The sequence below is a fragment of the Megalobrama amblycephala genome, linkage group LG11, assembly GCF_018812025.1.
Source record: "Megalobrama amblycephala isolate DHTTF-2021 linkage group LG11, ASM1881202v1, whole genome shotgun sequence".
Classification (NCBI taxonomy): Eukaryota; Metazoa; Chordata; class Actinopteri; order Cypriniformes; family Xenocyprididae; genus Megalobrama; species Megalobrama amblycephala.
This window is the reverse complement of record NC_063054.1, coordinates 18,014,250-18,028,333: the sequence shown is the minus strand read 5'-3', so window position 1 is coordinate 18,028,333 and position 14,084 is coordinate 18,014,250. Positions and strand designations below refer to the sequence as shown.

At 37.9% G+C, this 14,084-nt stretch overlaps 1 protein-coding gene across 1 annotated transcript in view; it reads left to right on the top strand.

Annotated features, from left to right (window-relative positions):
• Positions 1-14,084, top strand: part of mthfd1l (methylenetetrahydrofolate dehydrogenase (NADP+ dependent) 1 like) — a 45,082-nt gene that overhangs the window by 17,303 nt on the left and 13,695 nt on the right. The window contains exons 18-22 of the mRNA XM_048206467.1: positions 324-464; positions 1,370-1,438; positions 5,687-5,798; positions 13,792-13,931; positions 14,034-14,075. Coding sequence (XP_048062424.1) covers positions 324-464; positions 1,370-1,438; positions 5,687-5,798; positions 13,792-13,931; positions 14,034-14,075 — 504 coding nt within the window. The remainder of the gene's footprint in view (positions 1-323; positions 465-1,369; positions 1,439-5,686; positions 5,799-13,791; positions 13,932-14,033; positions 14,076-14,084) is intronic.

Here is a 14,084-nt window from a genome sequence, read left to right as displayed (position 1 = left end):
ATGACACAAGTGGTGTGTGTAGAGCGGGCCATCTCTCCTGATAAGGCATCTGGCCACCACTCCTCTGCTCCCAGCTGTTTTATTGGGGAGTATTTATTAGCTGAGAGTTAAACCAGGACAGCTCGGTTTTAGTCCAGCTGGGGTTGTCTTGGACACATGTGGGAGCAGTTTACTGTATGTGATAAAGATCCAGACTTGGCAGATGTTGCATGTGTGTGTGTTTCTCTCTGACAAATCTCTCCACTGTCTATATTCATTTTGTTGTAAATCACCTAAATTTGTGTGCTGGTCAGTATGTGATCTTTCCCCTCTCATTCTTACAGACCCAGTTTGATATTGCGGTGGCCAGCGAGATCATGGCTATCCTTGCTCTGACAGATGGATTGGCTGACATGCGGGCCAGATTGGGGCGTATGGTTGTGGGCAGCAGCAGAAACAACCAGCCGATCACTGCAGATGACTTGGTGTGTGTGAGAGAGAGCACTTGAGCAGAGTTGTCTGTGGAGTGACTGTTAATTACTTGATAATTTTATATAGATAGATAGTTTTTTTTAATAACCTGTGATACTTTTTTTCAGGATTCTTTGATGAATAAAAATTTAAAAAAGAACATTTATTTAAAAAAAAACAAATACACTACCATTAAAAATGTGAGGTCAGTATTTTTTTTTCCTTTTTCTGAAAGAAATTAATACTTTTATTCAGCAAGGATGTGTTAAATTGATAAAAATCTATAGTAAATATTTATATTGTTAGAAAAGATTTCTGTTTTGAATAAATGCTGTTCTTTTTAACTTTTTATTCATCAATGAATCCTGAAAAAGTATCACAGGTTCCAAAAAAATATTAAGCAGCACAACTGTTTCCAACATTGATGATAACTGAGTATCAAATCAGCATATTAGAATAATTTCTGAAGGATCATGTGACACTGAAGACTGAAGTAATGGCTGATTAAAGTTAAGCTTTGCATCACAGAAATAAAGTGTAGTACACCATTATTTTAAATTTTAATAATATTTCACAATATTTTTCTGTATTTCTGTTCAAGTAAATGCAGGCTTGATGAGCATAATAGACTTCTTTCAAAACATTAGAAATAGTAATGTCCAAACTTTTGACCGGTACTGTATGTATGTATGTATGGGTTCCAAAAAACAGCAGTGTGATTTGACTCAATTACGTAATTCTAACCCTATGTAGTGTTTGCTTAATTCTAAGTTAAATGTGAATAAAGTGTATTTAAACTTGCCCTGTTTTATTCGCATCGCTTAGTTTTAGTCGTTAATCGTAAATCGTGAGCCCTACCATAGAGACATTCGGCAACTGCTATATATTTTGACATTTCTTTGCTCTCTGGTTCTCTCAGGGTGTAACCGGGGCTTTGGCAGTCCTCATGAAAGATGCTATCAAACCTACACTGATGCAGACACTGGAGGTGAGACCTCTTCCCTGTTCCTGTACCCCAAACACTCAGTATCTTTTACACAGTCACTCGCTTGTGTATTATTTTTCTTATTCTGTCTCCCACACACATGCACACATAACGGTCCTATCTTGATGGAAACTCCCAAACTTGATACTCTCAGCGTTGGTGAAGTGATAGGATATTAGAGGCATGACACAGAAAACACACACTCCTACAGTAACACAAGCACATCTGGTTTTAGTTTTGGCTCAGTGGGAGTGTGTCTCTGTCTTTGACTATTAAACCCTGAACACCATGACAAAACTGGAAATGAGAAATATACAGTGGTGAAAAGCCTGATTGTTGGAATGCCTTTCATCTTTATGGCTTTTAAACATGCTAATGACTAGTGATTGATGTTTGGTGTGTACGGGCGTATGTTTTTGCGTGTGAGATGCACAGAAGTTGCATGTTTGTAGAGAGAGCCACAGATTTGCTTTGTGAAACTTTTCCTGCCTGGTTTCCTGTTTCTTCTGTGAAGAGGAATCGTATCAGAATGAACCAGGCAGCAAAGGGTTGTGGGAATATTACATAGGGCTATAATGTCCCTGCTGGGATTGGGATGTATGCGAGTATGTGTGTGAACGAGTTAGAGAGGAAGCGTGTGAATGGCCGAACAAGAGGATATGCATGTGTTCACAGATGGATCTAACTAATCCCATTTGATTGAGAGTAGACAAAAGATGTGAGATTTGTAGAGAGTGTTAGAGTTGTAGAGAGTGTTGAGAGTAGACAAAAGATGTGAGATTTGTAGAGAGTGTTGTGTCTACGATGTTAGCTGCAGTTTATGGACAAAATTATCCATAGCTAAATCTGACAACCTCCCTTTTGGGACATTAAAGTACTCTCCTATTCAGTTTTGCCTGGCCAAGTAAACCATTTGTCAACTAATTAATCACACATTTTTTCTGCATTCAGACATTGGAGTTTAATATTTTTATATTGTAATAATTTCACAGTTACTCTCCAAATTAATGTAGAAACAATTTAAAGACATTATATTTAAAAAGTTATCAAACACTTTACAGTCTTCACTGCATAAAATATAAATTAAATGAAGATTAATAAAGCTACAAGTTTCTCTGTTACCTTTGTTCTTTAATTAATGACACATCACAGCAACTGGTTTATTAGGCTGCTGCTGCTGAACATGACTTTGTTCTTTCTCACAACTCATTTAAGACTGCTCTTATGAGGATACTCGACAAAATGGACATTTTGGCAAAATTCTTTGTTATTTCTGGTTCAAGCACAAAAGAGAACTCAATACTGGTACGCGTCTTTCTGTGAACGAGTCGTCCATGTGTCACACAGACACGACATTCACAGAGAGTGCATTCTCGTTTGTCTTGTGGCGCTTGAATGGTTTAAAAGCATTTGCTTGAATAAGAGCGTGATCATATAATGTAACGTAAGCAAAGTTATGATGGAAAAAACGGATGCTGTGTTAATTGCATTAAATATTTTTAACGCGTTAAACTGAAAAAAATTATCACCTAACATGCTAAATTTGACACCACTAAATATAAATATATATGATCAAAAGTGACAGTAAAGACATTTAAATTCTCTAATTTATCAAAAATATTAAGCAGTACAACGGTTTTCAACACTGATACTAATAAGAAATGTTTTTCAATCAATTTGTAGTTAAAGGTGCCCTAGATTCAAAAATTGAATTTACCTCGGCATAGTTAAATAACAAGAGTTCAGTACATGGAAAAGACATACAGTGAGTCTCAAACTCCATTGTTTCCTCCTCCTTATATAAATCTCATTTGTTTAAAAGACCTCCGAAGAACAGGCAAATCTCAACATAACACAGACTATTACATAACAGTCGGGGTGTACGCCCCCAATATTTGCATATGCCAGCCCATGTTCCCAACATTATGAAAGGCATTACACAAGGGCAGCCAGTATTAATGTCTGGATCTGTGCACAGCTGAATCAACAGACTAGCAAGGACAATAGCAAAAAATGGCAGATGGAGCGATAATAACTGACATGATTCATGATAACATGATATTTTTAGTGATATTTGTAAATTGTCTTTCTAAATGTTTCGTTAGCATGTTGCTAATGTACTGTTAAATGTGGTTAAAGTTACCATCGTTTCTTACTGTATTCACAGAGACAAGAGCCATCGCTATTTTCATTTTTAAACACCTGCAGTCTGTATAATTCATAAACACAACTTCATTCTTTATAAATCTCTCCAACAGTGTAGCATTAGCCGTTAGCCATGGAGCACTATCAAACTCATTCAGAGTCAATGTAAACATCAAAATAAACACTGTACTTACACGATTAGACATGCTGCATGGCGAACACTTTGTAAAGATCCATTTTGAGGGTTATATTAGCTGTTTGAACTTTTTTTATATTGTTTAAGGCAAGCGCGAGCTTTTGGGGCGTGGAGCACGAGATTTAAAGGGCCACACACCCTGAATCGGCTCATTTCTAATTATGCCCCAAAATAGGCAGTTAAAAAAATGAATTAAAAAAAATCTATGGGGTATTTTGAGCTGAAACTTCACAGACACATTCAGGGGACACCTTAGACTTATATTACATCTTTTTAAAAAAAAGTTCTAGGGCACCTTTAAACTACTAGTTTAAAAAACTGAAATAATTTAGGGTCCATAACTACACAATCAGTACAAACATCAAAATACGGTGATCATTTTGCCTATTAAATAAGCATAACCAACTTGTTCCCACCTGCTGTGCTCTCACGCTTGGTTTTTCCTTTTTTCTAACTTTCCTGGCTTGGCTTGTTAAATATCACCTCTTTTCCACCCTCACAGGGCAAAGGGCTCCAATCTTTCCCTTTCCAGTTTTTTGATATTGTAGGTTTTTTTATTCTGTAAAACGTTTCCAGAGGACAGTTCACTGGAAAACCATACACTCTCTTTCCATTCACAGTCACACACAAAGACCATCACTCGTTCTTTCACTTTGACTTGTTGACAAGCTGCCAGTAATGTGCACTTTGCGGGCAAACTCATTGGCGTAAATTGATTTGTTGAATTGTTTTGCAGATGGTTACTGGTTGACTTTATCAGTACTGATTGGTTTGGTCCGAATTGTTTTAAAACCTGTGAATCGTATTTAGGTTATAATGAGCCATGTATTGTCAAAATCGACCTACAGTTGATGTTTATTACATTTCATCACTTTTATATGAGGGCTCAGTAGGTGCCATTCTGAAATGCACTGTGGATACACACGACATTCTACTCTTTTGTCCAAAAACAACTTGAAATAAAATGGTGATAGTAGAAAATGTAACTCTTACGATGTTGACTCCTACAAACTAAATGCCAATATGTTTTGTGCCCTCTTGTTTCTGAAAATGCCTTTTTAATAATGAATCAAATAAATCATGAAAATGTTTTTTGAACAATTTATTGACGTGAACCAAATCAATTTGATTAAATTAATCAACTCAAGGCTCTGGCAGGCTTGCTTTAAAGTGCTAATAAGGTCATGTCGCAAAATCAACTTAGTTCACTTACCTCACTTGACTCGTCTTTTGGCTAATGTAGAATATTTTGTAATGTTTATATCAGCACCTGCAGGAGCAGTGGAAGGAGGATGCTGTGATGCAATGATAAAAGTTTATCTAAATAAAGGAAGGTTGTCTCTCCATTGATGGAGAGCTTATTTTTTTCAACCTTCCATCCTTTTCCTGAATTTAAATGACTTCACCATCACTCCATTCTTTGTTTTGCATGTTCTCCCTTTCCATCTTCCTGCAATCTCTCTTTCCTGTCCCTTCAGCTGTCAGTATATGTGGTGTCGCTTTCCAGTGTTTGGGAAATTACAGAGGACCTCTAGGTCATCAGTTCAATCCCCACATTTTCACTGAGCTTTAAATGCTTTCTGGCTGATGATGATGATAATGATGATAATGATGATGATGATGATGAAACTTTCTTTCAGAATGTTTAAAGTTTATTGTAGTTGAAGATAAAATGCCACTAATATAAAAGCTCAACCAAGTGTTTATGCAAAAAACTCAGATGTGGAGATTGACCACTTAAACAGCTTGTATTGTCAGTAACCTGCTCTTAACTGACAATTTGTACAGTTATTTTCAGGCAATCTTGAGGCGTAGTGTCAGTCATGAACTCTTCAGGTGCTAATGTGTGATATTTTAAAATGCAGGTCTGGCTTGGTTTGCACTGATATTGTTTGTCTTTGTCATTTCAGGGCACTCCAGTGTTTGTGCATGCTGGACCTTTTGCTAACATCGCCCATGGAAACTCCTCTGTCTTGGCAGACAAGCTGGCTCTTAAACTAGTTGGAGAAGAGGGCTATGTTGGTGGGTGCCATACACAAACAAACACATTCAGTCGCACACCACTGCATCTACTTTTTATAGTCGCATGCTTTCATTGACCAGAGACAAAGGCTGTGCTGGGGGTAAATTAAAACAACAACAGAGATGTTTTCTGGTTCAAACCAGACTACAGCTCATGAGTGGTCACACACGCTCATTGGCCTCTACAGCTTGAATAAAATCACAAAGAAAAACTGGTGTTGTGCAAAATTTGATAACCCTACAGAATCCTATCATCCTTATCAACCAACAATTGATAAATAATATAAATAAACACAATTAAAGGGATCATGAATTGAAAAATCAAATTTTCCTTAAACTTTTGACATATAACGGGTCATCATACTTCAAGAATATCAGTTTCAGAATGGAAAACTTCCTTGTAAGTCCAAAAACAGCTTTTATTGAAACCAAGCCCAGATTACGACTCGTTATGGAATGTGCCTCTTTATTACATCATGTAGAGGTGAAAGACCACCTCTGCAGAAGATCAATGCTTATTTCTACATTGTTACCACTGTAGCCCCACCCACTGATTCGAGCACAACAAGTAGTAGTAGGTAAATAACAGACGTGATGCTAACACTGGATCGAGCAACTAAGCGATAAACTTGTCTTTGAAGAGTGCAAAATGTTATGGGAAAACACAGTAGCTGCATTGGATATGCAGAGAGCCTGAAATAATAAAAAAAAAAAAAAACAATGCTCTGCCTTCTATATTGGATCCGACAGGAACGGCGCTTATGTGAGTAAAAAAGTTTTTACTGTGTCACTATTGCTTTGTTACAGATCGTTTGATATGTATTCATAAATGACCAGTGATTTCTATTATGTAATGATTCATGTAGGCCTACAGTCAGATGTTTTTGTCTCAAAATCGTTTATTTTCAGTAAATCAAACCAGAGTCTAAACTTCACATTGTTTCTTATAGTAGGATGAAAATAATCTGTTATTTAAACTGTGATTTAAATTATATATAGAAAGGACTCCCACAATCGCTGGAACTGTCAATCAAACAGCGCTAGTATTCTGGACTCTCGCCAAAACTCCCATTACAATCAACAAATCTCTTATTTACGTTGTGTTTGCACTGTTCGTTATGATGAAAGCATTCGTTAGTGTGCAGAAATCGAGTTATTATGACAGGGATCACTGCATTCATGCACTCAACATGTCTGTGATCAGCTACATGCTCATCGCCGCAACCTTTCATGCCACGATCTAAATATAATGCTATAATCAACACTTTTCATGATTAGTAAACCTTGAGAACTGTAATAGTAAAAACATGCTAAAAGTTTGAGAGAATTCCACAGAAATATTTTAATACATTTTAATATGTATTTTATTCCTGTGATGGACAAGCAAAATTTTCAGCAGTCTCCAGTGTCACATGATCCTTCAGAAATTGTTCTGATATGCTGATTTGATGCTCAAAAAAACATTTCTTTATTATCAGTGTTGAATCAACAGTGCTTAATATTTTTGTGAAAACAGTGATATTTTTTACAGGAATCTTTGATTAATAGAAAGTACAAAAGAAATGCATTTATTTGAAATAAATGTCTTTTGTAACATTAGAAATGACTTTACTGTCACTTTTGATCATTTTAATGCTTCCTTGCTGAAATAATAAAAGTATTAATTTCCTTAAAAAAAAAAAAAAAAAGTCTTAACCCAAACGCTTGAATGTATAAGTTTAGAGACTTACACATGTAGCAACTTGCATTAGGGTATCTTTTAGACTTGAAGGCTAATCAGTTGATGTTATTCTAAGTGGTATGTCTAAGTGGCTAATTGGCTAATGGCATATCTTGTGGTTATGCTAAACTGTGGGGAAGAAAACAAGAAAAGTTTAACTTAACAATTTTTTAGCTTTGGTTATATAATATGTGATCATTTAAAATGCGTTAACTGACCATCTCTACTTTATGATGTTGATAATTAATAATTAATTTATATAATAATTAATAACCATTTCTACAAGTATATAGAATTTGGCTGAACACTGGATCCTTTATCTTAAAACCCAGAAGAATGTTTCTTTGTTTTGTTTTTTTAAAGCTGAATCCAACTAATCCTCTGTGTCGGCACACCTGAATATACATGCCACACACACACACACACGCACACACGCACACACACACTTACTTTATCTTGCCATCTTTCCTTCACTTTATCACTTCCTCTCTCCATTTCTCTCTCATTCCTTTGCTCCTCTCTATCCTTTTTATTCTCTAGCCCTCCCTTCCCTGCTCAATGACATGCCCCAGACACTAAAAGAATGCTGGGAATGGCAGAGGCCCTGTGGTCCATGCTAAGAGCAGTGTAAGCTTCACCCCTTCATTTAAGGACAGGCTGAAGTGTGTGAGCCCAATGAAAACACTGCCTACAAAACTGGCCAAGAGCTGTGTTGAGTTACAGTCTCTGGAATTTGAGATACTTTTTCTGCCAGCGTGCAAATACTGAATTCTTTCGAAAGGGACTTTAGGGCTGCTCGATTAATCGAAATACAGAAACCGAAATTGTGAATACGGCTTAGTGAGACTACCAAATTGCAAAGGCTTGATTAAACAAATATATGTGCTGTGTGTTTCAGAGTAAAGCACGGCACTGTGTGCTTACATGCGTACAGTGTTTTCAGCATCTCAGTGCGGCTTGGTTCACATTAAAGGGTTAGTTGACCCAAAAATGGAAATTCTGTCATTTATTACTCACCCTCATGCCGTTCCACACCTGTAAGACCTTCGTTAATCTTCTGAACACAAATTAAGATATTTTTGTTGAAATCTGATGACTCAGTGAGGCCTCCATAGCCAGCAATGACATTTCCTCTCTCAAGATCCATAAATGTACTAAAAACATATTCAGATTAGTTCATGTGAGTACAGTGGTTCAATATTAATATTATAAAGCGACAAGAATATTTTTGGTGTGCCAAAAAAACTATATAATGAATTATTTAGTGATGGCCAATTTCAAAACACTGCTTCAGGAAGCTTCGGAGGATAATGAATCAGCGTATTGAATCATGATTCGGATCGCGTGTCAAACCGCCATACTGCTGAAATCACGCGACTTTGGCGCTCCAAACAGCTGATTCGACACGCTGATTCATTATGCTCTGAAGCTTCCTGAAGCAGTGTTTTGAAATCGGCACACCAATTTCAAAACAAAAAAAAAATGGTTTTTTTGGCGCACCAAAAATATTCTTGTCGCTTTATAATATTAATATTCAACCACTGTACTCACATGAACTGATTTAGATATGTTTTTAGTACCTTTATGGATCTTGAGAGAGGAAATGTCATTGCACCCTATGCAGGCCTCATGGAGCCATCGGATTTCAACAAAAATATCTTAATTTGTGTTCTGAAGATTAACGAAGGTCTTACAGGTGTGGAACAGCGTGAGGGTGAGTAATAAATGACAGAATTTTCATTTTTGGGTGAACTAACCCTTTAAAGGATTAGTCCACTTTCAAATAAAATTTTCCTGATAATTTACTCACCCCCATGTCATCCAAGATGTCCATGTCCAGCTTCAAAGGGCTTTAAACGATTGTTCAACTTACGGAACGAACACGGCGCCAGTTTCGTTAAGGGAAGGCTTAAGACACACAGAGTAAGCTTTTTGAAGAATACGGAAAGCGGAAGCACGTGCAAGGCAATCATCTGTTTATATAAAGCATATACAGTTGTATTTTTTTCAAAAATGACTGATTGTTTTGCTAGATAAGACCCTTATTCCTCGTCTGGTATCGTTTAAAGCCATTTGAAGCAGCGCTGAAACTGTAATTTTGACCTTCAACTGTTTGGAGGCCATTGAAGTCCACTATAAGGAGAATAATCCTGGAATGTTTTCATCAAAAACCTTAATTTCTTTTCGACTGAAGAAAGAAAGACATAAACATCTTGGATGACTTGGGGGTGAGTAAATTATCAGGAAAATTTTATTTGAAAGTGGACTAATCCTTTAAATGTTGCTGCACATGAACTCCATCTCTGCATCTGCTCTAAGCTCTAAGTATCTTTAAAATTTAGATTCCTCCCAAATTTTGTAACCCTAGTTGTTTTTATAGAGCCCACACCCCAACCCCCGGAGGACAGTTAAAAAAAAAAATAATTGTTTGATTTACTGTATTGCAAAAGACTAGTAACTAGGACCTCTCTTGTTCTTACATTCAAAGAAGTCCATATAGACTTGGAGTGTCAGCTTCAACAAACAGCAGGAATGCTGTTGACTTTTGCAAAATGTTAGTGAAGGAGGGGGACGTGTGTATGCGTTACCTGAAGCCAAGGTATGTGTGGTATGTAGTGTTTTTGCTGTGGGTGAGAGGGAGGACGTTCCCTATCAGCTGATTATACACAACAGATCCACTTCACAGGAAAACCAATGGAGTGCTCAAGAATACCAGAACTGCATGGTAGTAACCTTTAGTCTACCCAAACTAAACTGATTGCACTCAGGCCTCAGACTGATAGATGTGCTGATAATTCCGAATTCTCTGAAAGCTCCCGAAGGGCGATAACATACTCCCCACCTCACATTCTCTCTGAGACCAGAGACAGCTGTAAATCTGTGCTTGACTGGTGTGTGGATGACACAAGGCCTGGTGATGTACACTCCTTTATAGGGAGTTTCATATAGGAGGTGGTTTGCTTTCTTACGGCACCTGGCCTTCCCAAGGTCATGAGCACAGCCTCCAGGATAACGCTCCAGGATAAGCCATGTGGGGTACTTTTACGATAGATGGATGCACTTTTTTTTGTTTTTGCTTCAAATTTGGCCCCCCATTCACTGCCATTATATAGCTTGGTAGAGCCAGGATATTTTTAAATATATCTTTGATTGTATTTGTCTGAAAGAAGAAAGTCATATACACTTTGAATGGTTTGAGAGTGAGTAAATCATGGGGTCATTTTCATTTTTGGGTGAACTATCCCTTTAGTTGAGTATTATAGTATCTCACAAATGTGAGTACACCCCTCACATTTCAGTAACTATTTTAGTATATCTTCTCAAGGGACAATACTATAGAAATGAAACTTGTAAATATTTTAGAGTAGTCAATGTACTGCTTGTATAGCAGTATAGATTTACTGTCCTCTGAAAATAACTTAATAAACAGCCATTATTGTCTAAATAGCTGGCAACAAAAGTGAGTACACCCTAAGTGATAACAGCTCTACATCTTTTACTCATGCAAAGCCACATGTCCTATTCATCATGTTCATGTTTTTGTCTGCTTGATAGGACAATACAAATTTGCGTATCTTGTATTAGAGCAGTTAAAATTTGGTGCTTTGAGTACAATTCTCCCATACTGACTACTGAATGTTCAACATGGCACCTCATGGCAAAGAACTCTCGGAGGATTTGAGAATTAGAATGGTTGCTCTCCACAAAGTGGCCTAGGCTATAAGAAGATCAGAAACACCCTGAAACTGAGTTACAGTACAGTGGCCAGGGTCATACAGAGGTTTTCCAAGACAGGTTCCACTCGGAACAGGTCTCGCAAGTGTCAATCAAAGTAGTTGAGTCCTTGTGCTGTGCATCAGGTGTAGAAGCTGGCTTCAAAAAACAGACACATGAGTGCTGCCAGCATTGCTTTAGGAGTTGCAGAAGTGGAAGGTCAGCTTCTCAGTGCCCAGACCATATGCCGCACACTGCAACAAGTCGGTTTGCATGGCTGTCGTCCCAGAAAGAAGCCTCTTCTGAAGCTGGTTCACAAGAAATCCCGCAAACAGTTTGCTGAAGACAACCTGTCCAAGAGCATGAATTACTGGAACCATGTCCTGTGGTCTGATGAGACTAAGATAAACTTGTTTGACTCAGATGGTGTTCAGCATGTGTGGCGACACCCTGGTGAGAAGTGCCAAGAAAATTGTCTTGCCTACAGTCAAGCATAGTGGTGGTAGCATCATAGGACCCACTTTATATTAAGTGGCCTTAACTACTATGTACTTACATTTAAATTAATAATTTGATACAATGCACTTATTGTGTACATACATGCTTCTACATTGTACTTATATTTTAAAAACACCTGCATGTAATTACATCTGTAATTAATTTCTGTAATTACATTTATAATTACACTGTTGACCTGTCCCTTACACCTTACCCCTACCCTTAAACCTACCCATACCACCAAAGCTTTCCCTAACCTTACCTGTACCCCACCTCAATAGCAGCGAAAGTGTTTTGCAATTCAATATGAACCCAATAAGTACATTGTACTTATTTTTTGATGTAAGTACATAGTAGTTAAGGCCACTTAATATAAAGTGGGACCGCATCATAGTCTGAGGCTGCATGAGTGCTGCTGCGTCTGGGGAACTGCACTTCATTGAGGGGAAACAGGGATTCCAACATGTACTGTGACATTCTGAAGCAGAACATGATGCCATCCCTTGAGAAACTGGGCCGAACGGCAGTTTTCCAACAGGATAACGACACCAAACACACTGCCAAAATGACAACTGCCTTGCTGAGGAAGCTGAAGGTGAAGGTGATGGAGTGGCCAAGTATGTTTCCAGACCTGAACCCTATTGAGCACCTTTGGGGCATCCTCAAGCGGAAGGTGGAGAAGCGCCATGTGTCTTACCTCCACAGCTCCATGATGTCATTACGGAAGAGTGGAAGAAGATCCCAGCAACAACCTGTGCAGCTCTGGTGAATTCCATGCCCAGGAGGATTAAGGCAGTGCTAGATAACAGTGGTGCTCACACAAAATATTGACACTTTGGTCACAGTTTTGACATGTTCACTTAGGGTGTACTCACTTTTGTTGCCAGTTATTTAGACAATAATGGCTGTATGTTGAGTTATTTTTAGAGGACAGTAAATCTATACTGCTATACAAGCTGCACATTGACCACTCTAAAGTATATACAATTTTCATTTCTATAGTAGTGCTGTGCACCTCCTTCTTTTCTTCCTTCACTCATATGCATCCCTTCTTTCCCTTTCTGCCTTCCTTTCATTCTTTTTTTCTTTGAGGACATTCATTAATGTAATCCAATCCCTTTCCTTTTACCCTAACCTTAACCATCACAAATAAGTGCCTAACCCCTTCCCTAACCTTAACCTAATTCTAACCTTAACCCCACACCAAGTCTTAATCCTCAGACAGCCCTTTAAAGGGTGTCAGAAAGTACAGACTACCTAAAAGGTCCTCACTTTTCTCACTTTGTCCTCACTCCGATGGTCTAAAGCTCAAACTGGTCCTTACAAAGTTATCTGTACACACACACACTCACACTTACACACATGCAGAGCCTCAGAAAATATGCCAGACCTCTCTGGTGGAAATAACAACATTACCCTTCCCATTCCCTCCTGCTCCAAAGGCCTGGGAAGTAGCACAGGAAGCTTGCAGGGTTCTGGGAAAAATGGATACGTGGAAATACTCCACACATGCTTTTACTATTCATTGGCACATACACACATTAATAATAACCTGTTCAAACACAAACAGTAGATGTCTCTCACACACAAAACAAACAAGTGGCATGCAGGGGGAAGGAAAAACAGTAGAGTTGAAAACATCTTATCAAAACAGTTTATGATGCTCATGTTTTATACAGCACTGTCAGCACTCCAGTGAAATATCCCATTGATCACTCAATTATGATGGCAGTCACACATGTGGAGCACTTGCACATGCTCACTCTTAAAATGGTTGTAATTATATCCTCCTTATAAATGAATGGCAATAACTCTTCCTGGAATGTCGGTTGAATTATATTATATAATTGTAGGTTGCTTTCATGTGTCTGTGCGAGAAAGCATGTGTGAGTGATGTGTTCTCATCTGGCTCTGTGCAGTAATAAGAAGTTATTGATGTAGAATGTTTGATTACATCAGTATCTCACTCAATAGAGCAGTTTTTAGGTTTTTAGGTCAGTTCACACTCTTATTTATAAAAGCTCTCAACATTGTTTAATTTCCTGATTCTTCTGTGCTCAGTGACGGAGGCTGGCTTTGGTGCAGACATTGGCATGGAGAAGTTCTTCAACATTAAGTGTCGTACGTCTGGGCTGAGGCCTGATGTTGTAGTGCTGGTAGCCACTGTTCGGGCTCTGAAGATGCATGGAGGTGGACCAAATGTAAGTGTGTGTGCATATTCACATGTCCCTTTATATGCTTGACTGGATTAAAAATACATTTTATATATTTACAATTTTCTCTATATATTGTATATTTTAAAGGTTACAGCTGGCGTGCCATTGCCTAAAGAATATATTGATGAGGTAAGCAAT